Source organism: Lutjanus erythropterus, chromosome 17, assembly GCF_056507025.1.
Source record: "Lutjanus erythropterus isolate fLutEry1 chromosome 17, fLutEry1.hap2, whole genome shotgun sequence".
In the NCBI taxonomy this organism is placed as follows: Eukaryota; Metazoa; Chordata; class Actinopteri; order Lutjaniformes; family Lutjanidae; genus Lutjanus; species Lutjanus erythropterus.
Window position 1 is genome coordinate 18621872 of NC_139333.1, and position 24581 is coordinate 18646452.

Sequence of the window (24581 nt, forward strand, 5' to 3'; positions counted from 1 at the left end):
AATTCGTCCGGCTGGTCCAAGGGAACGAGCCTGTGACGGCCCGAGGATAACTTGTTTTTTCCACATTTCTTTTTTTGCCTGTTAATTTATCTTAACATTATATCTTCGTCAGGGCTAAAGCTGTATCAAGTGTCATTTTTTTTTTACATTTGAAGCATCTTCTGAGGTATGCCTGTTGTCATATTCATCACATTTTAAATAAAAGAATACCATAAAATAAAGTTTGAGATTAATCAGATAAAATAAGCAAAGGACTTTTGTCCATACAGTGTGTTTCTATGGCAGAAAAGTGCTGGCATGTGTTGACAATTTCTAACACTTGGCTATTACCTTAATGAATAAGCTGTAGTTGTGTAAAACAACAACTGTGGACAAATGAGGTAGAAATATCACTGTTTTACTTCTCTTCCGCTGCTCTGCTATCATCTCTGTGTCAGTGTGGGAGCTGTTTGACTGAGGTCAAACACAAACAAGGGCACAGAGGAACTGGCATAAATGACAGCAAAACGTGGACTTTCAGCTCAGTTTTTTGTTTGCGTTCATTTGTTTTCTGTCTCTGTTTTGATTCTGATTGATGATTCTTTACTCGAGCAGAAATACAGATATGTGAGGAAAAAAAAGTAGAGGAACTGATTCTACTTTTTTAATCAAGTAAAAGTGATATCAAGTGATGGGTACATCATGTAGATCATCCATGTAGACTGAAATTGGTCTTGATGTTGGGAAGATGTTGGCATTGATGCAAAATTAAGAAACAAACAAACAAACAAACAAACATAGAAATGTAGAAATGTAGAGTAGAAAGTACAGATATTTGTGTTCAAATGTAGGGAGGAAAAATAAAAAGTAAAGCACAGATACCTGAAATGTCTAGTTAAGTACAGTAACAAGTTTGTACTTCGTCATTTTCCCACCTTTGCATATGATGAAGTAGCCTCGTCTATATTTGCAATTATGAAGAAATAGCCTACGAGGTTTAAACAGAACCAAAACACATGCAAAACGAAAAAAGCTGCACAGCACTTTGAAGCTGAAGATTTGAAGCTGTACAGCCCTACTCATGACACTCAAATGATCCTTTACAATGGTGCACACAAGTAATCCTAACAAGTGTACTTGCCTCTCTGACAGTGGGAGGAGAGACTACTTTTTTTTTAATACAGCAACTGCTTCCCACAAGGAAACTATATACTATATAAGATACATCTTCTGGCACATTGGTATTGTTACTAAAATTACATACGGTCTACCCAAAAGAATTTGTTTGGCCTGGTGGCAAGTGTCTTAACTGCTGACAGGGCTGGTGGCCAAGTGTCTTTTTTTGAAGTGGGCCCGACAAGGGCCAGAGACAGACTGATAGCACCAGTAATGTGGGGCCCTATCACTTCTCTGATTACATAATCATGGCTGGGATGGCAGAATTGAGAATTTACAAAAGCTATAACTGAAACTTCAGCACTAAAAGCTCGCTGGAGACATAAAAATATTACTGCATAATGTGTTATTATAAACACATAAAAAAAATCAATTACAAATCTCACATTATACAGTCTTGCAGTACTTTTCAACGACAACAAAATAAACTGAATTGCAGCTTTCTCAACTTGTAAGATTGTCTTTTAAATTGACAGATATCATGTGTATTTTATGGCACAATTCAAATGGGATCCAGAAATTATTTGTCTCTCGCCTTTGACTACCATACATATTTTTCCAAAACAAGATCCCATGGGGGACACCGCACGGGGGAGGGACTTGGCCTCTCCTTAGTAACAGATGTTGCTGGTGAGCTTTCCAGCAATTACATCTATATTTCCAACCGAATCACCCCACTGTAACTGTTGTTTAAAAAATAAAAAACGTCTTGAAAATACATCTCTTGAAAACAAACTTCCCAGATGCTCAGTCAGTTCAGGCTTGCAACTTGCACTGGACATATCCTTGATTTTTATGTAACATAAATTTCCTTAAAGCTGCTTAATTCATATGTTGACAACATAAAATATGAAAGCCTTTATTACAAAGTTTCAGTCAGGTCTGGTGAAAAAATGTTTGGTTGGGTGTCTCATAATTTTAAGATCATTTTCAAGCATTGTGAGACACGTCTGCTGTTTACTCATGAGCCACTAATGTGTTGCTCGAAAATCTGGCACACTGTTCCATGATTATATGTCACTGTTTGTACTTTGATGTGGATCTGGATCCAGATGCAGATCAACCATTTGTAAACATTCTCTGTTATTAAAATGGCAAATTTAGAGGATTATGCAGCTTTGGCAGAGGTGTCTGCTCTCTGAGTGCTTTCTAGTTTGATGGCGCCTAATTTTAGGAGAGTGCATGTCGATTGAAGTGATGAATTCTGTTCTAGTGTCTCGTGTGTAAATTCTGTGCAAGTGCAGTAATTGTAAAAATCCGACTATACAATATAAAGACAGATCAGTACATTAGACCGTCTGCGTCTTTACAATAGGCTACCTTGTCAGGTCTTGTTACTTGACAAAGGGACACATGTGACCTTGGGCGGCAGCAGCAGCACAAAGCAGCATCATCAGCAGTGTTGTTCTCCTCCAGCACAAAGGCAGCGGTGTTATCTTTAGCCCCACAGACACTGTTCCCGCCACATTCTGCACAAGGTCAGGGCAGGATTAACATTCGGCTTTGGTGGTTTATTCCCAGCACAATGCATTTCAATGCATGTCCCCCTCCAATACTGCACACAGCAGCATGCTCGCCCTCATCATGTCCGTCAACTTAGCCTATATCTGAATGTATGCAAGGTATTTTATCTTATAATCTATTAAGGTAAAGCGGCTTCAGCTTTAGATGCTGTTTAGAGGATGTTGCATGATTGACTACAACGTGCAGAGAGGTCATTCTCAAGGTCATTGGTCCGTGGAAGAAGAAGAACTTGACTGAAGTGTTGTGACGAACAACATCATTACTTAAAAGGCCACAATAGACTTACAAGGCTGGTCGACTAACGCCATTGTTGTGCCTCTGAATCTACGGAGTGTAACACGATTCATTTTTTCTCCCCATCACCCTGGTGGGAGAGAGATCATTGGATGCAGTGCACTGTGGCCATGCCTGAATTCAATTATCTAGTCACAGCAGAGCCCATATAATCCTGTTGTGGCTGAGAAATTGCCTGCTGTAGAAACCATCAACATCCCTGTTAGTACTGGCTGGGGACTTAATGTTTTTTTTTTTTTCCTGAATAAGCCTCGACTGTGACTTTTGATGCCTTTTCATTTTCACTTCAGATGTTTCATGAGTTACAATTACTTCCCAGGTTTAGTTCAAAACGAGTTTGTTTTTATTAGTGAAGCTAGAGCTGAAATAATTAGTCGATTTATCAATTAGTTGGCCGACAGACAATGACCTGACCGCAATTGCTTCTTATTTATCAAACAAAAATGGCAAGAAGTCACCTATGCCAACTCTCAAACATGAAGATTTGCTTCTTGTCTCTGCTTTATATCATTATGAATTAATAAGGATTTATTTCAGCCGATAATGATAAATGATAATTACCTATGTTTGTATAACCTGCAGTTTATGCACACCTGAGAATAAGAAAGGCTCAGATGTAGTGAGCAAAGATTGGATGATTTAATATCTCACAGTTCTGTACAAACCAAATCTAAATATTTTAACTATAAATATTCTGACAAATGTTCATTCATTTTTTCTTGTAAGTACATAAAAAAAACGAATACACTTCAGCTATAATTTCATCATCGGAATAGTGAATAATAATATTAATTTCCCATTATCGCATCAATATTTATGATGCATCCCTATAAATGGAATAGTTTTTTATTTAAAACAGGTGGCTGGACAGAACAAACATGATACGGCACCTGGGGCTCTGGAAACTTCATCAGAAAATTAATCTTAATTAGGAAACTGTTTTAATGATTCATTCAGTGTGACTGCCAAAACATTCACTTCTCAGATGAGAACATTTGTGTTTTTTTAGTCTTTTCTGTTAGTTAAGTAAATATGTTTGAGTTTTAGACTGTTGATGACAAGAAAACAAACAAGTTATTTGAAGATGGTGGTTAATTGAGAAAATAATTGTCAGATTAAAGGTGCAGTTAGCAATTCCGGAGAAAAATAGTTGATGTTGAGTGTCATTTCCAGGTCAATATGACGAGAAGGAGGAGCAGAAATCTATTTCTCTCTCAGACCACTTGAATTACATCATGCTTAGAAGTTATTATGGAACTTTTCCCAAATGATGAATGATTTGATGAATACCAAAAATAAACTGGCTGCACCTGCTTTATTAGATGATTAAAATGATCCTTATTTGCAGACTTCCTATTTTTGATATTTCCTAGATGGAATTATGAATCCAGTAATTGAAGAAATATTTTAAGAGATACAGATATAAACTGTTCAGAAATAAACTGTTCATGAAAATAATCATTAGTTGCAGCCCTGGTGAAAACTAGTGGAGTATCTGTTCTGCTGAAAAAGCCATTAAGCTGAACTTCCACGGTGTCGAGTTTGCCTCGTGGTTAAAATGCGTACCATATAACCACAATGTCCCGGTTCACTTCCTGCCCCGGACGTTTGTTGTATTTCATGCTGCACTCTTTCCGCGCGTTTTCTGTCTGTATCTAGACTTTTCTCTGTCAAATAAAGGCCAAAACTGCCATGAAATACTTCAAGTTAAAGCTAATTCATAAATCATGTTCTGTAAAACAATCTCAAGCACAAACCAATAACCTCATCAATCTCTGCTCTTTATAAAGCAGCTGCTGCCTTTCAGTACTTGATCGTATAATACAGCTGTGTGGTGGTTAGTGAGTCATGTTGCACTATACGCTCAGGTCTTGTATTGTAGCTGCTTTTATATGAATGATATTTCCACTGTGGTTTTTGAGCTGCAGTTGAAAGGCTTGTTTTCAGCTGTTTTTTCTCAGCAGACGCCTTGTGTGTTTTTGAAATCGGGGTATGAGAGGAAACCAACTAACCAAAGTACTTTGTTTGACTTCCCTCTCTGTCTGCTGAGGCATGTATCATTGTACATTTTAGTGGGAGATGTGACGCCGGTGTAGGTCTTGTCTTGCTCGCTTTTTGTAGTCACTGCTGCCATCATGTGGTTTAACTTTGGTACCTGCAAGGTGGGGAATATGAAATATGTGCCTTTTTATAAGATTTGGGGTACATCATGTCTTTTTCTCAGGGGATGAGACAAATCAGAAAAGCTTTATATTCTAATTTAAGTTTTACTATTCACTTGAGGGGATAGTATGGATTATTTGAAGTGGGGGTTGTGTGAGGTACTTATTGATAGTCAGTGTGTTACCTGCAGTAGATGCCAGTTTGGAGAAGCAGAGAGGAGCACCAGCATGGAAGCTAGGCAATGAATTGCTGTGAAACAAAAGGTATTTTAGCCACCTAAAATAAATATCAGTGGAAGTGTAAGGTATATTTAGATTATTTTCACTGTGTTACTTTGCCATCAGACAGCCTGTAATGACGAGAAATGGCCAATATATAAGCCGAATATCGCTCTCTCAAACCCTCTAGGAAAAATCAGTAATTTTAACTTGCAGAACAGCTGAGTTGCTGTTCTACTGCTGCCTCGATCTGTTAGTTTGTTTGTGTTATTGTGTGACTTAAATGTTTTGAAAAGTTAGTTTGGACTCACTAAAGTCACACAATAACACAAACAGATGAAGGCAGTGGTCGACCAGCAAGTTCCTTGTCATTTGCCCGTGGAGTTTGGTTAGTTTGGAGCGAGTGATATTAAAAGAGAGGTTTTATGTGGGAAAAGGCTCTCTGACGGCAAAGTAAAGCAGTGAGAATACTCTAAATATAGCGTTCACTTAAACTGATTTTGATATTTTTAGATGGACTTTTTTTGAGGTGGCTAAAACGCCTTTTGTTGCTGAGCATGTCTACAGCAGTTCGTTGGTTGGCATCTGTGCTGGTACTTATACTACTTCTCCAAATTGGGGGCATGCCAACTGCCATCTACTGTACTTATCACCTGACTGTGGAGAAGTACCTCAGACCACCATGCATGAAATAATCTGAACTATCCCTTTAAGAGCCTCTTTTAGTTTACACTGTTATTTTATTTTTGACTGGGTGCCTTTGAAGTATTTATGTTGTTAGCAGCTGGTTGATACTTTCACATTCTTAGTGGTGAATTTCTTTGCTTTGTATTAAATTGCAGTAAAAGGGGTATGTACCTTTTATAACCAGCAGGGGGCAACAGTAGCCTGCTGTTTTTACCCCAAGGAGTCTCTATAGGAAACAACATGTCAACATAATGAAAACACGCCTCTTTCTGCAGGAGATTAAAATGTGGGCAAATAGACATTTTATTTCAGGATAACTAGGCATTACAGGTTGTTTAGAGCATGCGGCGTTTTGTGACGTACCATCCACCCAGGCCTCTCTTGGGCTTGTTAACCATATCATATTAGAGCTAATGATTATTAGTGTGTCAAATGAGTGAGTCATTGTTACAGTGAGTGTATTGTCACCTCGGAGGGGGCGAAAAAAAACATCAGCTGGCTCCTGAATATTAGTCCCGTTCAAACATTTGTTTTATGACTCCCTCTGTCCAATGATAATTAATTGTTTACTTTCTCATCTCTGGATGATGGCGTGACTCTTTTCAGAGGTTGTTTGCTCACAGCAATTAAGTTCATCAGCGCTCATCCTCTCCTCCTCCTCCTCCTCCTCCTCTCTCCCCCCTCCTTTTCTCTCTTTCTCTATGCTAAATGCAGATTAGCAGCGTCACAATCGCATCCAGAATGAGAGTAAACTCCTCATTATGCCGTGTGACCCTCTGCCGCATGAATAATTCAGGGCTGCAGCGTTACTGGCTGGCTGTTATTAGCATTCCGGATGGCGAAGGAAAGAGAGAAAGGAGGGAGAGGAGGGGAGAGGGTGGGAGGCTCATATCACTGACAGGGCTGACTCAGGGGGATCAGCCCTGGATTGAGACACACATCACACACACATCATCACACGACACAGGAGATCAGTGGAGGTGCCTCTCCACTCACACACCCCGCTGTCTGTGTACATCTTACACACCCCTGCTGCTGCCGTGCAGCTCAATCTGCTTACTGGGAGGAAAACAACAAAGGCCTCTCGCACTGAGTACATGCTAAACACTCTGGCTCCTGGGTGTGTGTGTGTGATAGATTCTACTCTGTAAACACACTTGACTCTACCCTCTCTTTTTTTAAAAATGTTATTTTTTTAATAATTGTGAGTGCTAGAAACCCCCGGCGGAGCTATCCTGGTGTGTGTCAGGAGGAGAAACACTCCCCCCTTGTGTGTGTTTGTGTGTGCTCACATGCAAGCATGCGTGCAGAAGCTGCATGTGCTTGCCATGGTGCCACTTCACTGGATGCACTCATGCTTGACTGAGTGTGTAGACACATTACAACCCCCCCTTTTTTTTTTTTTTTACTTCCCAGCTCCCTTGTCTGTTGCTGAGGCTGAGTGCTGTACTACAGTACTTAAACTCACCTCCGCCAGCCCGCTGGGGGGTCACAACATCCGGCTCCCCCTGCTGCTGAGGGCAAAGGTCACGGGCCTGCATCCATCAGCTGGCCTCTGAGCCAAAAAGAGAGGGAGAACAGAGATTAATGGCACTTAACTGGTAATTGAGACATCAGAAAACATGTTCAGCCGTCAACCGCGCGCCGCTCTTGATGTTTTATTGATAGGCATGAATCCGACGATTTGGGGCACTTGCATAAATGTAGGGCTGTACTCAACCGTAAGAAATGTGGATCTAGACCTTTTGAATTATAAAACAAGAAAGCTTTCCAAATAATGGAAATAAAGATTCCACACGTCTTGTTGTGCTGTTGTACTGTTGCTGTCAAACACTAAAGTAATCCCCAATTATTATTATTGCATTGTTTCTGATGGCTAGTTGATGAAACTGGTGGCACACCATGGTACATTACTTCCTCAGATGTGTATGATTCTAAGCGCTTGAACTCCTGCTTCCACTCAGTCCTAAATTTTTGTTGCTGTTTAGTTTTTTCATAGTCGACCTTTTGTGTTTCTGGTTCTTCAGTAAAGATTGTGCTGACAGTGTGAGTGGGCTAAGTAATCTCATACTTCAGCAGCTCCAACATTCCTGTAGCTAGCGGTGACGAGTACTTTTGTTTTCAGAGAATTAATGAATAAATTGGGATGTTTATGGAACTATAATGTTGTGTTGGCAAAGACTCACAGTATGGGGATAAAACTTGGTGGACACAGTGTGAAATTTTGTGGCCACAGGTCATGGTTAATGCCAAAACCTTTAGGTAATGGAAGCAGGATATTTTACAGTTTAACAATAAACATAATTGTCCAATTATTGTCCAATTTTATCTGAACTTTCACTGGTATTTTTAATAATTATAAATTACTATAAATAAAAAAACAGAGTGAAATATATGTTTGCATTAAATCTGAATTAAGGAAAAAGATCAAATTTACACAAAATTGTGCCTGTAAAGCTAAAAAAAACAATCTGTATATGTTCTGTTAAAAAATGTTTTCATATAGACCCATATCTGACAACGTATATGCAGATACCGATATAGTTAAGCTATAATATCAGTCTACTGATATATTGATCAGGCTCTAATTTTGACAACTGATTAATCAGTTTGAATAATTTCTTAAGAAAAAAAAAGCAAAATCCCCCTTTTCAAACCACTTAAATATTTTGTGGTTTCTTCACTCCATTGTGACAGTAAACTAAATATATATGTATATATATGTGCTGTGGACAAAAAAAGACATTTGAGGACATTTTTCATCATTATGCTAAACAACTAATCAATTCAGAATATAATTGACAGATTAATCAAATATAAAAATAATCGTTAGTTGGAGCCCAACCTCTATGTAAATTTACTTGATAGACATGCTGTGAAGTTAACAATATAGCAACGTATAAAAAAGAAATGGTGTAACTTTGATTAAAATCCATGTAGGCTACCAGGTTGAGTTCACACAGCGCACTGCAGCTGATTGTATTCATTTATTCAGTAACATGCAGATTTTTTTTTAACTCCATTGACCAATAGATTGTTCACAGAATAGAATTTCAGTCGAACAAGATTTTCTTTCATTGGCTATAGCCTAATGATTTCTTAATAATCAATAGATTTTTTTCACAACAGTCCTCTGTGACAGTAAATTGAGTCTCTTTGGGTTGTGGACACATCAAGACAAGTGATGACATCATCCATCATCTTGGGCTTTGGGAAACACTGATCAACATATTTCACCACTGTATAGGCCAAAGAATTTATCGATTGATTGAGAAAATAATCGACACATGAATCGACAGTGAAAATAATCACAGATTGCAGCCCTGCTTCTGATGGCATAGGTTAGCACAAGGCAATGCAGGGTGATTGCGCTGCATTTAAAGCACACATGCTGCATCATGAGAGATGGCTGATGCAATCATAATTAAGGCTCGTCCTCGCCAGAGCTGCAAATGCCTTCCCCTTCTTGTTGACGGCGGCTGCCAGCAGGTGGTGCCAGAAGGAAACATCACAAGTCAAAGGGAGTGTAACAAACATAATCCACATCTCTGTGCATGTGGGCGTCCCCCCCCTCTCCTCCTCCTCCTCCTCTTCCTCTTCCTCCTCCTCCTCCCCTCCTCTCCCTCCAACCCCCCCCCCCTTTTAAAGAGCGTTTTATAATTAAAATGTGGGCGTCTCAGCCAGTACATACAGCATGTTCAGTTCAGAAAAGCATGCTCAGGGCTATTTTTAGTCATCTTTGATCCCCCAGCAGCCACACAGGAAAAGCCACTGATGGCAGCAGCCCTCATACATGTAGGCTAGTTAGTATACTATCTGCGCTGATCATTTCTCTACACCTAAGCTCGCGTGGGGGTAGAGATGGGAGGCCTGACTGGGGAGCAGCAACACTCCCCGTGTGTTTAAAGTTCACACTGGGCCATATGGTCCCCACAGTAGGGGGTGTTGGTGGAATTATTCACATGGAGCGCTCTGAATCACCGAGATCCTGGTATCAACCTCCAAGATAAGGGGAACGTCTCAAAGGCTTTGTGCTCGGGCTTCAAATCTCAATCCTCAGGAGAACACCAGAAGCCCCATCCTTGCTTGCTTACACACTCCCGTCTTCCCACTCCTCTCCCTCAATGTGTCCCTCTTTCTCTCCCTTTCATGTCCTCACACACTCACACTCCCTCTCCCACATCCACACAGTACAGTGTGACAAACAACGCCACCCTCTGCCGTGCGAAAGCCAAAAACCTGTGACATTTTAGAGGAAATAATATGAACTCATCCTCCATGACCAGATTTTGCCCCCGCTGCCTAATCCTTGAGTGCAGCCTAATTAAGTACAAACAGCAGTCCTCGGTTAATGCCAACAAATGGGCTGCTGCTGCTGCTGCTGCTGGATCGGCCGATTATTATTAAAGGGATGCACATTTGTTGTTTCTGCATTCTAATGCAATTACTCACCCATTATGACCATGTAATTGTGCAGTCATTAATTGTGCATCCAGTCTACACTCTTAGAAATAAGGGTTCCAAAATGGTTTTTCCTGAATGGCTGAGGTTCTACCCAGAACTATTTGTTCCTGAAGAACCCTCCTCTGAAGAAAGTGTTCTTTATATAACTAGGGGTTTCCGTTAAGAGCCCTTTCATCGTTTCTGGAAGGAAGATTTGCGTCAATGGTTCTTTGTACCATAATAAAAAGGTGTTCTTGGGAAGACCCCCTTGGTGGGTTCTAGATAAAACCCTTGAAATACAGAAGGGTTCCAGTTGAACCCCTTGAGAGGATTCTAGATGAAACCACTGGAGTATAAAAGGGTTCTTGGTAGAACCCCGTGGGTGGGTTCTTGTTATCACCTTTAGAAGGTGAAAAGATTCTGGATAGAACCCCCAGGGAGTTTGTGGTTGAACTGTTACACCATAGTAGGGTTCTCTCACAGGGTGTTCTGGCTGAAACATTTCCCAGATGGCTCTAGGTGTAACCCTCTATGTCGGGCTCTAGGTAGGATTCTAAGTGGACCCTTTATAAAAAGTTCTGCCAGGAACCAAAAAGGGTTCTCCTATGGGGACAAGCTGAAGAACCCCGTACAGTTCTAGCTAGCACTTTTCTATGTCAGAGTATATATGTATAACTCAGGGAGGCTCATGGCGGCTGCACCGAGGGACTTGAGGCAGGTTTCTTCACCGGACTGAGATACCTGAACGGTGGCGATATCGTAATGCTTTTGAGCAAATCAACATTCATCCCTTACTGTAGTGTATTAGACGATGTCAGAGGACGGGAACAAGGCCTCGCTCGCTGTTTGAATCATGACTCATTTGTGTTCGGTACTTTTATGCGCCTCATTCTTCGCCATCTATTCCCATCCTGCCCTAATGTTCCACTGATAAGAATGTCCTATTCATTCGGCGTTCTTCACCAGTTGCTACAGAGAGACAGAGAGAGAGGGAGAGACTCTACAGGCATTGAATGAAAAGCACATCTATTTCTGAGGGGGAGCGCGAGCACGGTAGAAGATAATTATTGATTTGAAATAAGAAAAGATAAGGCTCAACCTTGAGCAGCCCCGGCGATAGCGCGCAGAACAGAATAATTAATGGGCCTGTCTTGTGTCGGGACAAGCTTTCACACTGAGACGAGCGTATTGATTTTAAACAGATAAACTGCGTAACCCTTTGTGAAGGGTTTGACAAACAATTTAATTGGGGGGAAAAACAACAATATTCCTCACCCTTTCCATCTCCCTTTCATCACGTCCCCGAGCTGTTTTTCCTCCGCCTGACCTATGGAAACAATTACTGTGCATCAGGCCTTGTACTGCCTCCAGACTACCAAGGAAGGCTGGTGTAGGATGCACACGCTGATTGGGGAATCTAATCAATGGTGGAACCTGTCTCCGCTCCAGATGCCTGTGTTGAAACTGGGATTACCGAAGCCTTTTAGCTGCGTTGCCCCCTTCTCTGAGAGAGAAAGATGGATCTGCCTGTTTAAATGTACCTGCCTGCTATAGCTGAAGCAGAGATAATTTACTGTTCCTGTACAACCCTCCTCCTTCCTAATCCCCCAAGGAGAGCCGCAAAAGAAGCCCCAGTCCTCTCACTTCTTCCCTTGCCCTCCCCTGATTAGCGATAGGGGCTGTTTGATCATGTTTCCCTGCCTGTCCTTGTGATTTGTAAGCTGTTTAAACGTGAACGAGGCAATTAAATAAGGACGAACGGAGGAGAGTGGGTGCCGCGGTGATCATTAGCGATGAATTACCCCGGTGTGCACTCAAACACTCGGGAGGACTTTCACGCGGACCACTCCCGAGGATCCAGATCCAATCTAGCCATTGATTAACAGAGACTTGTTCTTCCTGTGAAATCACTCAACGGGGATTTTAGGGCACTCATCCGGTCTTATCGAGATAGGCTAACATCAAAGGCGAATGAAGAGGGATTGGGTAAATGGGCTCGCCTTGCCCTCCGTGTAAGAGACTTAGAGGAGCAAATCTTGAATTATTGCCTCATGTAAATAATCTACTTGGCTCGTTTTTTGGGGGGAGGTGAGAGGAGAGGAACTCGTGAGTCACTCGGGGCAGAGAACACTCATAGTACTTTGGAAGCTCTCATATTTCCCTTGATGGGAAACAACGGTGGGGGCTCCATCCCCAGGAATGTAAACAACACCATGTTCCTGACTTGTGCGATCTGCCCCAACAATTTGAATGTGCTAAGCCACGGAGATGTAGAGGTATTAGTTTTTGAGGAGGACTCTCATATCCTCTGAATACAAATATTCCATTCAGTAGCCTAATTCCCCTAATTTGATTTAAGCTGAATAAATAAGTGCCTCTATTAGTCTCAAATTGGGAGGTATGAAATTGAAAAATAGCACAGTGCCTTTAGTTATTAGAGTGGTATTTAACCAGAGTGTCAGGGGCAGTCTCTTGTAAAGCACGTGTTATTTAACACACTGTCCATACATTAGTGGAATGCATGGCATAGTTGGAATTGCTGTTCCGCTGAACAGCGCCAGTGGGTTTTTAAAAGCAGAGGTTACTGGCTGAGGACATTTTGTTCAAAACAATTTCTTTTTCTCTGCTCCCTCCCATCACAGAGCCAGCTCAGACTGCAGTAGATGGAAAGGGATTTTCTCTTCCTAAATGGCCAAGGGGGCCGTTTACGGTGTCACTACTATGGGATCACATGATGTTTGAGGGTGTAAAGGTCTCGAGGCAGCTGCTCCTTTTCGGATGGGATTTTCGAGGCATCCAAGAGCAGGGCCCCATGCTGTCTGCACTGAAAGGTGGAGCAAATACTTCTAGGAAGAAAAAAAAAAGAGCTGAAATCCTCAGAAGCTGTGTGTCTATTTGAAATGGGTTCTGGAGTCCCTCGGCTGCCTTCATGTTATAAACACCCACAGTGCTCAAATTCTTCCTTTGTCAAGGAGTCATAACAGGTGTCTCAGGAAGGATTTTTTTCCCGGTTAGCATATTTTCCACTTGCATGGAAAGTTTTTTTTTTCTTTATTAGGAACATTCTGCCCTGGGTAGACCCCTCGCCTTGAGACATGATATGCAGACTTTCTTTGAAGCAGTAAAGGTTACTTTCACACTCGCTCAAAATTCGGCCATGCCTAGTTAAACCAGGTTGCGCTGAGGTATTGAACACCTCTGGCAGACATATGTTGGTAAGCCATGATGCACTTTGCATACATATTACTCCTGTCTGAGTGTATGCAATAAATGTGACATATTTCTAGGTTCAACAAGTTTGCTGCCCTGAAATGTGCAACCTTTGACCTCCCCTCAAAGTGTTTTTTTAAATCCTAAAAAGGAAATTCTTTGGCACTTTGCAGCAGAGCCTCTCTGCAGTTAATTCAAGGTGAAACTACACATAAAATCAGTGGAAATGGAACAATGCACCTTGAGCTATTTAACCATGTCATTGTCCACAAGTAGGCTGATATAAATACATTTACAAATGAGCAGTCTTCAATTTACAGTGAAAAAACAAATATAAAACTTATATTATGAAAAAAATATCAAATGTACATAAAATGCTGCCTATAAAAGTAAAACAAACAAAAAAATTAAACGTGTTGTCCCAAAAAGGGTCAATCTGGCTCTAGAAATGTGCATTAATTAGAATTCATTTGGGGGTCATGTTTGTATTTGTAATGAGTCCAAGTCCAATACTCTCATTTTAGCTCTGTTTTGGTCCCCACCACCTCCTGAAAGAAATGTTTGACTCTTTAGCTGCTGAATGCTCCACTATATTATATGTATATTAGTTTTATGTTAAGAAAAACAAACAAATATTAAAAAGATTATAACCTTTAAAAATAAAACAATCTTCAAAATTTTCATATCATCACATTTTGCACAACATTAACCCTGATACAACGTAGACCAGTATGGCTGTGATAGACTGATATCGGCTGCCCGATATATGTGTGGCTCTAGAAATAAGCATTCAGTGCTTTGCATACATTTTACTCCTGTCTGCAGTATCTGCAATTAGATGTGACATATCTGTAGGTTTAACAAGTGCCCAAAACGTGCAACCTTTGACCTCCCCTGCAAAAGTTTCCTTAATCCGAAAAAGCGAAAGCATTGGCACTCTGAAGCAGAGCTTTTACATAACCAGCACCCCTCGGGATTACACTCAAGCATTTTCTCAGCAACCCCTCTTATGCAGTTAATTTAAGGTGGAATTACATGTAACACCAGTTGGAACGGTATGATGCACCTTGAACTATTTACCATGTCATTGGATTTTTTTTCCCCTGATGTAAACATGCTTACAAATGGACAGTCTTCAATTTGCAGTTGAAGAAAAAAAAAAAAAAGCCAAGGACCTCCTAATGTGGCGTATCATCTTGACTGCAGTTAGGTCAATTTCCTTAGCAGGGTGGACACGTTTGTATAGCCAGCCCCCTGGGAGGTTGTCTGTATGAGCGATGTGGAGAATACACATTATTCATGTTCTCGGCTCCCCAGATAAAGACTCTATCTGGCAGCGTAGCCCAGCTTTGCATCATGTTACGCCTAAGCATTGAAGCTATTGATGTTTGAAATGGCAGTATGATGGGAAAAAAGAAAAATGATAGAAGCTCCGTCAGTATTTCACTGTAGACCGAAGGGTGTTTCCGTGGTTTATGTTTGAAAACTCGGCAATTGTTTACTCCCCATTCCCCAATGTCACGTCTGTTTTCTTGACTCACTGTGTTTAGTCTGTTACAGGCAGTTCTAAACTTTGCTGTATGCTTCATACATCAAACGTTTAATCAGATGTGGTCTCTCCCAAAACAAGTAATGTGGCTATGAGGTTTTTGAACACAAAAAGATTGTATAACTTGTTTTTCTAATTGCTTTGAAAACATCACCTATAAGATACAAAATAGCTGCCTATCTCTGCCTTGCGACAAGATGAATAGTTTCTTTTATTTCATGCATCCCTTTGAGGAAGACGTTCAAGTTTCTCAGAAATGACTTTCTCTGTTCATCTTGCTTTAATATGTATGGATAACTATAACCATGTGTGGACAATGTTCGCCTTTTGCTTTTATCAGGCTGACATTCAGACCCTGACTGGCTCTTTTCAACTCCGGCAACGTTTGTGGTCAAATACTCAATTTAACAAAATCCAGCTTTTTTTTTTTCTTTTTCTTTGTAGGCAGTATATGTAAACAGCTTCCACCTGTTATGTCACAGTTACAGGATCACAGAAAAATGTATGCCACTTTCAAGTGTATTATATGGCAGAGTTGACATACAGGTTATCTTCTTTATAGCTGGGACAGAAAGGAAGAAACAAAATGATGTGATTCCCATTGATGTTAGAAAAATATCTCCACATACAGTAACTTATAACACCTGAACAGTATGCCTTATTATTGAGAGTGCAGGAAACTAGCATTTATTGGCGTCGTGTTTGTGTTTGCCATGGATGAAAGTCCAACATTCATCCTCATTTTAGCTCTGTTTTGCTCTCCACCATCCCCTGAGAGAAATATTTGACTCTAAAGCTGCTAAATGCTTCAATATATTTACTGTCTAGTTGCTAACTGACATTTAGTGGTGAGAAAATTGGTAATAGGATGGTAAGAGTGATGAGAGACTGAACCAAAACAGTAAATTTGTGGACCTTAAAATCAAAACAGTAAGCTAAAAGAGACAAAAAAAAAAAAGAGTCTAAGGAAACTGCAAAGTCTGGTGATAGTTTGTAGCTGAAAGCGACCTCTACAATAAGCAACAATAAAATACTGATTAGCGCAGATTTACATACTGCATTAATGTGCAAAGATACTGTTGACATGTTAAATTTTATCATTTAAATCTGCCATTCTAATATGCTAAAATGCATTTGGCACGCTAACTTTATTATGTTAGCATCTTGGTTTGCTAACTTTAGGGTGATGTGTAAGCATATTAAAATGTGTTTTGTATGTCTTTTGCATGTTAGTGATGCTAAATGCAAGAATAAAAGACCAGTGTTTCAAGATTCATGTTTGATCTGGAAGAAGACCTGGCTGAAACGTTATCAAAATAAAAAGAAATGCATAGGGAGCCAGAGTGTGACTTAATTCTGCATTTACTCTACTTCCAGTGATCAGCAGCTCACCACGGTCTCTGGTGTGTGTTGCTCTTCTAATCTTTAGCAGGTTGTGATGCTAACATTAGTATTTCAGCATGCTGTGCTAGCCTGATTTTGCCTGGCATTGTCAGAGTAATTCACAAATGCAAAGTAGTCTGAAATCACTCAGTTCATTTAAAATGGGCATTATCAACAGGTGCAGACCATAATGTCTCTGCGGCTAGATAGACCTAAGACCAATCAGAGCAACAAAACATGACCTACAAGGGTCAAACCATGAAAAATGAGATTGAGATTATTTGAAGAAATGCTGATTTTGTGACATGATGAAATACTGATTGTATTGTATCCAACCCCTACTTAAATTTTTAAAAAGATTGAAAAAAGAAACATGATCTACCCCCAATCAGAGTAATGAAACGTGACCTACAGCCAATCAGAGCATATGACCTAGTGACACATGGAAGTTGGAGTGGTGCTCGGTCTTTTTACAAGCAGGAAAAAATGGCATTCTGGTTGCAGTCTTTCTCAAATTCAGCCAAACAGTGCACTAAAATGTGTTTTGAAAACAGTAACAGAATTTTGATTCATATTTGATCAGCACTGCCAAGTTTGACACTTTGATCAGAGTTTTGTGAGCCCGATGTGTCTGAAATATGTGAAGTCAGATGCATGACTTTTCAAATCTGGACCAGTGACACTACTCTGTCGGTCATAGAATAAATCCCGGCCCCGTATTTAATGAACGGTTGCGATTGGCCCGAGAACATCCAGGATGGGCGGAAATCTCTCACAACAGGAAGGTGGCCAGACGTATCTGCCAGAACAAATAAAACATGAGGCTGCAGATTCATCACTCGGACATTTTCACATCCTCTTAGTTCACAGCTGCTCTTCAGCCGCACCTTTGTAACCTCTCCTGATAATTTGTGATGCTTGCCTCACTCCTCCTACACATGCTGTAATGTGACATGTGTTGAGAAACCCGTGGTCTGCCCATGTCACAGGTGTTTACACTAAACCTTTATTATTATTCACTTTGTAGTTCATCTTAAACCTTTGTAACAACTCCTCTCTTTATTTCAGGTTTGAAGAAATCGTCAAGAGGAACAAAGTTGAATACCACGCTGGTGGCTCGACCCAGAACTCGGTGAAAATTGCTCAGGTTAGTCTCCTTTGGCCCTCTCCAGTGTGCCTGAATGTGTTTTGAATATACAGTGGTATGCCTGTAACCTTAGATTTGTCAGCCTGGCAGCCCTGGGAATAGAGAGCATAGCTGCACAGCATGTTGACACATTACAGTTTTAGGTGTTGTGAATTCATCAGACCTGCCACGGAAAGAGAAAGGCGGGGAGGATTCATAATATTTGCAGTGTTATCTAGTTGGCCTAATTTCCTGAGACATATCAAACATCAATTAGAGAGAATTACAAGTAGATGCAATTAACATGTCACAACAAATTATATCAAACAAATGCTGATCTTCTGCCTGGCTGTTAGACAGATTTGAGCATCTAAAAGAAATTGGTGATTGTCCAAATCTAAAATGGCAATCTGAACTTGAGAAGATTATTCACTGAATCCTTTTTTTTTTTTTTTTTCTTAAGTGACTGCAGCAAGTCTGTGAATTTGACATGCAGTGATTAGCTGCTGATAAGGCTTTGGTCTGCTCACAATAAACAAAGAAAAAGCATCCAGCTGAAAAATAATTCTCTTCCAAGGAGAAATGAGTGCAGAAGCTAATTGAGAGGCTGATGTTTGTGAAAGCGCCGACTCTTTCTTGTGTGTGGGTTTTTGTTTGTCAGTGCAGTGTGTAGCGTTCGTATTTGTACACATGTGCTTGTGTGTGCGTGGCGTTTTTATGCGTGTTTGTGTGTATTTAGCACAAGATAGATACAGAGAGGGGGAGAAGAAAGCAGGCAGGCCCTCAGGCTGCCACCATCTCCATGCTTTGGAGACGGTAAGCATCCTTAAAAAAGATGCGCCGAGCTGCGCGCCTCCATACAAACACTCTTTAATTATCAAGATCAGAAGCGGTAACATAAACCTCAGTCACTCACAGACATTAACTGCCAACTTGATTTTATTCTTTGGGAAAACAACTTCCCCTATTTTTTAAATCCTGTGTGCTTGATGCAGTTGAATTTTAAAGACTAGTGGGCTCACTTTTCCCCTTGAGTCAATTACATCCCTGAAAATTGTGATCGCAAAATTTCCAGCAGAGATTATTTCCTCCTTTCTTGTCATTGCACAAGCCAGAGTATTACATTTAGTTTTGGCAGACATAGGCCTTAAAGGGATAGTCTGAACTATTTGAAGTGGTGTTGTATGAGGTACTTATCAATAGTGAGTGTATTACCTACAGTAGATGGCGGTCAGCATGTCCTCGGCACGGGAGCCAAGCGATGAACTGCTGTGGACAGGGTCAGCAACAAAAGGTATTTTAGACACTTAAAAAAGGTCTGGCTGGTGCTGTCCTCAGCATTTCATTGGTTAGCTTCCATGCTGGTACTCCTCTCTGCTTCTCCAGCTTGGGGCTGTACCTCATATAACCCCTCACCAGATAACCCAAACTATCCCTTTAACAAGGATCGTTCATGTTTTATTTAAGAAGACACTGAAGGAATGGCCCCAGTCAACTCTTTTGTGAAATCAGATAGAGAAGAAGATCTTTATTGCTGGCCCTTACTGGAAAAAGAGCTGTCATGGCCTCTCTGTGCCCCGTGAGAAACGTTCAGTCAACTAAATTATTCTGTCTTATAATGGCATGGCAGGCCCCAGTCAAATGTTATTCTACTCTGTTTATTTGGATATTTACCCCCTTCCGAGGGAAGATGTAGAGCTGATTCTGAAATGCTCAAGATAACAAGAGTGTTTTCGTCCCACACCCAGAAGTCTCAGAAACAGTTTCTGTCAATATATACCTTGAAGCGCTGACTTTTCCACATTTCACTTTCAGGTGATGGTGTTCTTTTATGAAAAATGTATAATGCATAACCGGCTCCCAGATTATCACATTGTAGCACTTGCAATATGTGAAACTTCAAACCCAGCTGTATTGTGGAAGCTGAACCTTCAAACACGAATGATATGCACTGCAGCACTGAATCCACATCAAAGGGCCCAGTGACTAAATGAGATGCTCGATCCAGGGCAGGTTTGCTCAGGAGCACCATCGCTGCTGGAGGAGAGAGAGAAGTGTTCAGAGGCTTTGCACAGGAATCGCTGCACATGCTGGGAAAACCCAGGGTGTGGGAGGATCAATGCCTTTGCCAGTAGAACTCGTACTTTCCTCCAAAACCCAACCGCTTCATCGGAGGCTGTAATAGGTTAAATACTGCCGCTTCATCCCAGTTAAGATTTCTGCACTATCAAGGAAAACCTAAACCTCGGCTTTAAGGAGATGCAGGATCGATGGTAATTGGATTTAGTCAAATGAGAATTGACCAAGCTGAAGCTTAGATGGATAAGTATTGTTTCCCTCTAACCACCGTCTCGGCCCCGCTCTTTGATCGAAATCATCCGTTGCAGTGTTTGCTAGTTGTTGATTGGTTGCACTCAGTGCTATCTTTAGCACAGGGACATGACTTTTTTCCCCTTTTTTTCCATGCATTATGTTCAGAGGTGGCAAAAGTAAACACATTCTTTACTCAAATAGAAGTGTGTAAAAGAAGACTCTGGTAAAAGTACAAGAACTTACTCTCATTGCTCTGAAATGTACTCTAAGTACAAAAGTAGCCCTCTGAAGGACATTTCTAACAGCCATTTCTGTGCAAACTTCATGACATATTAATATAATTCAAAGACAATTCAACTTTTTTACTTCAAATACAGTAAACCAGAGATGCTCACAAGTCATTTTTTGCAAGTTCAAGTCAACTTAAAAGTCTTTGAGCTGAAGTCCAAGTCAAGTCTTAAGTCTCTTATCCTTCGCTGAATACTATACAGTCTGCATAGAACAAAGCATAGCTATATCTAAAAAAAATCAGAGTGTAATGTATTGTCATCATTCCTTAATGTAAGTAAGAATGTAACAATATATCACATATTGTAATATTATAATAAAAAAGTCTCAATACTGCACCAAACCATGTGGATATCTACTATATCCACCATACAACTTATAATCATCTATAAATTAACACGAGAGCCTGACTGATACTTGAATTTTAGAGCAGATGTCGACACCAATAATAGGTTTTAAAAATGTTCAGATATCAATATATTGGCTGATATTCTTTGTACACAATATAATATACGGAATATACACATAAACACGATGATGATGATTTTTAATAATTATACATAACTAGTAAAAATAAAAAGTTGTCATTAAAATAAATTCTGATATAAAGAACAGATAGTACTTGTACCTTGTTACTTCCTACTTCTGATTATGGTTCCCGTCGTGACTTATCCATATTCAAAGCACGCATTGTGACAAACTAGCAGTCTCAAGGTAGATGTATCAACACATTTGTACTTCCCTAGCTGTGCACCACTGCTCCTCAATAAGCCTTAGATCTTGTTTGGATCAAGTCAGTGAAGTTGCAAGCTTGTACAGTATGCAGAGCTCTCTGGCTCTGATTCTTAAGAAGAAGAAGAAGAAGAAAAAAAAATGCAGTGATAGAAGTGGGTTGGAGGTTGTTGCCTTTGCCCAGGCTCTAACAAACACCATGCCCTGAAGGTGCATCCGACATAAAGGCTCACCTACTGGATGTTGCAGGGCTGTAAGGTAACAAAAACCAGCCCAGCGTTGCTTGCTCACATACAGCCTCACACATCAAAGGGCCTGTGCTCAGATAGGGCATGGCAGGAAACAACAATCATATTTTTTTCAGTCATTTACAAAGTTGAAGGGAGGAAAAAAAAAAAAGTGGCCTCTCTGAGCATGCGATCCAGAATTTGGTACCACCGAGCTCTCGTGGTGTTTATCACAGGTGACAGAATCAGTGGGGGGAGTCAGTTGACTGGAGGGGCTGTATCAAGAAGCACAGTCAATTCATTTAGACAGAACATCAAAGTCCTCCAACAGCTCCTTAGGGCCCAGAGATTGAAGTCTGAGCAGAGACAGGCTCATAGGGAGTTATTGCCGCTGCCAGGGAAGTAGATCCTACTCTGGGTGCCTCGTGTAAACTGTGCATTCTCATTATGATGCTCACAAATCAACAGCACTGACATATTTTATTTCTCTGCACTGTAAGCGTGCTTTGTACCCGTTCACCAACGGGACAAGTTGTTACACTCTTACAAATAAGAGTTCCAAAAGGGTTCTGCCTCAAGGTCTGTGGTTCTACCTCCAACCATTTGCCTCTGAAGAACCCTAGAGTTTTATGAAGAAAGAGTTCTTCAAAGATTGTTGAAAGTTCTCAATAGAACCCGAGTGTGTTCTAAATAAACCCTTTTGTATTTAAAAAGGTTCCAGATAGAACTCCTTGGAGGTTTCTAGATAAAACCAATGGGATATTAAAAAAGTAATAAATAAAACCCTTTGACTATAAAAAGTTTCTTGGTGGAACCCACGTGATAGGTCCTAGATAAAACCCTTTGCATATGAGAAAGTTCTCTGTAGGGTTCCAGATAAATCCCTTAGAATATGAAGAGGTTCTCAGTGGAACCCCTTTGGTAGGTTCTAGATAAAACCCTCTGAACATAAAAATGTTCTCTAAGAGTGCATGTTAAGTGTCCTAGCTGTGAATGTGTCACAAAAAGTTATGATTAAGTATGTTCTCTTTTCTTTATTTAGATTTCGTACGATGTTTGCAGTCTGTATCATCAATCCACTGTGATGTCTTAATTATTGTTTAGAAAGTAAAGGCTTTTGAAAAATCTGCAGTCTCTGTTATGGTTATGATGCCTGTTTAACATTTCCTCAGACTTGGTCAATCGTGGAAAGGGGTGAATGGGGCCCAGGCTTGGATGTTGGCTCGGAGCTCTTAATTGGAAACGCATGTGCGCCACACTGTTGAAAGTTGTATTTAAAAAACAGAAAAATCCCACAGCACTACTTGACTTCGAGAAAGGTCCTCACCAGCTCATATTTTGTAGGGGAATACTTAAACTGGGTTTGATGTCTCATTGAAGGCATTGACTTATTTCTCGGGTTGAAAATATTCCATGACCTAATGTTTGGCTTTTACAGCTCGTTTTGTTAAATAAATAAAGAACACAACTTGCCTCCATTTGAATGGCCTAAATGAAGAAATGCCTACGTCTGGTTCCACTTAGAGAAAAGAGGACAGTTAAGGAGAAAGAGTGGAGCTTTTGTGTTCAAACTATGTGACTGAACTTTCAGGAGGATGTGCTTTATGCACGAAAATGGGCATTTGCAAATTTTACTGTTTCTTTCTGTTTTCACTTACATTCTTCTGACACTTTATGATTAGTGTTCAGACAAATATTCTTTGTCTGTGAAGAGACTCGGAGGACTTTGGAGGCAGATGATGGTGATTCATTCTCTAGCTGGGAACTATACTCAACAAAAATATAAATGCAGCACTTTTGCTTTTTACCATTTTTCTCACACTCATCTCAGACTTCTGTGCAAACAAAGGTTTTATTTCTTTCAAATTTTGCCCAGGAATTAGAGTCCAAAGAAATCCATGATAGTGAGCACTTCTCCTTTACAAAGATAATTCAGACAGGTGTTAATCCACCTGACAGGTGTGGCCTGTAGAGGTACTGATTGGACTGGTCACAATAAAATGTCCCTCTAAATGTACAGTTTAATCTTAACAAAATATACCAGATAGATACCAGTTTTTTCCCCAGGAAGGCAAAGTCATGAACCGCCCCACTCTGCTTCTGATTGGCTGGAGCTCATTGCCTTTGTTGGTTGGATTGGGTAGATTTAGGTGTGATGAATGATTAGGAATAGGGTCATGGCTTTGCCCTTCTGGGGAAATCTGGTATCTGTAGCCCTCTGTCAAATAGCCATGGTTCAGTGCCTAATAAATGTCTTTTTTCAAGGTAAAACTGCTCCAATCAACAAAGGCAATGGGTGCTAGCCAGTCAGAGGCAGAATAAGGTGGTTCATGACTTTGCCCTCCTGGTAAAACAAAATGGGTATCTGGAGTGCTCTGTGAAATAGCCGTAGTTCAATGCCTAATAAATGTCTTTTTTTCAAGATCGACAGTGACCTTTTATTGTGGCCAGTCCAAGGCACACCTGCACAATAGTCATGCTGTTTAAATGAGGTGGTTGGAATATCTTGGCAAAATAGAAGTTCTCACTGACACAGATTTAACAAATTTGTGAGCAAGATTTGAGAGAAATAAACCTTTTCTGTGCACAGAAGAAGTCTTAGATCTTTTACTTTAGCTCATGAAAAATGGGAGCAGAAACAAAAGTGTTGTGTTTATGCTTTTGTTGAGCGTACATGAGAGCTTTGACTTTTTTTTTGTTTTGGTTTGTGATCACATAGAGTGAGCTTGTAGTTGCATAGATCTCGGTGCAGCTGTGCTGAAATGAGCGCGCTAATGACCGATTAAAACCTGAACTCTGGTGGGCCTTTGAGTTTCACGCCACGGAAATCAACCCTCTCAAGTATGCGCCTGTTGTTAAAGGAAAGCCTCTTGTTTGTTTTAAGACAGGTTAATTGCAGAACCACTGTTAGCACCCGCTCTGAGCCGTTTTATGGCGCCGGGGTCTCACCGTTTCCTTCCCATTACGAAGCAGTGGAAGGTCACACTCTGTTAAGCTTCTTGTGAGAGATGCATGAAACTAAATGGATTTTTTTTCTCCCCTTTTCATTCCCATCTCCACTCATTCTAGACATTCCAGGTGTGCAAGTGTGCACTCGAGGGGGCTGCCATTGTTTTCCTCGGCACAAGCAGAGGAAGCAAAGAACGCCTCATTCGCTTTGATGAGCGATGTGTTCATGCGTGGGCTTCAATGTCACCCGCCATGAGGCAGCTGTGAAGTCGCAGCTCACGTCTGTGGTGCCATTTACTCAATGATGAAGTGGGGAGATC

At 40.6% G+C, this 24581-nt stretch overlaps 1 protein-coding gene across 2 annotated transcripts in view; it reads left to right on the forward strand.

Moving 5' to 3' along the window:
• adkb (adenosine kinase b) overlaps nucleotides 1-24581 on the forward strand; it is a 146846-nt gene that overhangs the window by 7001 nt on the left and 115264 nt on the right. For both annotated transcript variants that reach the window (XM_084740620.1, XM_084740621.1), the window contains exon 4: nucleotides 17695-17773. In XM_084740620.1, coding sequence (XP_084596746.1) covers nucleotides 17695-17773 — 79 coding nt within the window. The remainder of the gene's footprint in view (nucleotides 1-17694; nucleotides 17774-24581) is intronic.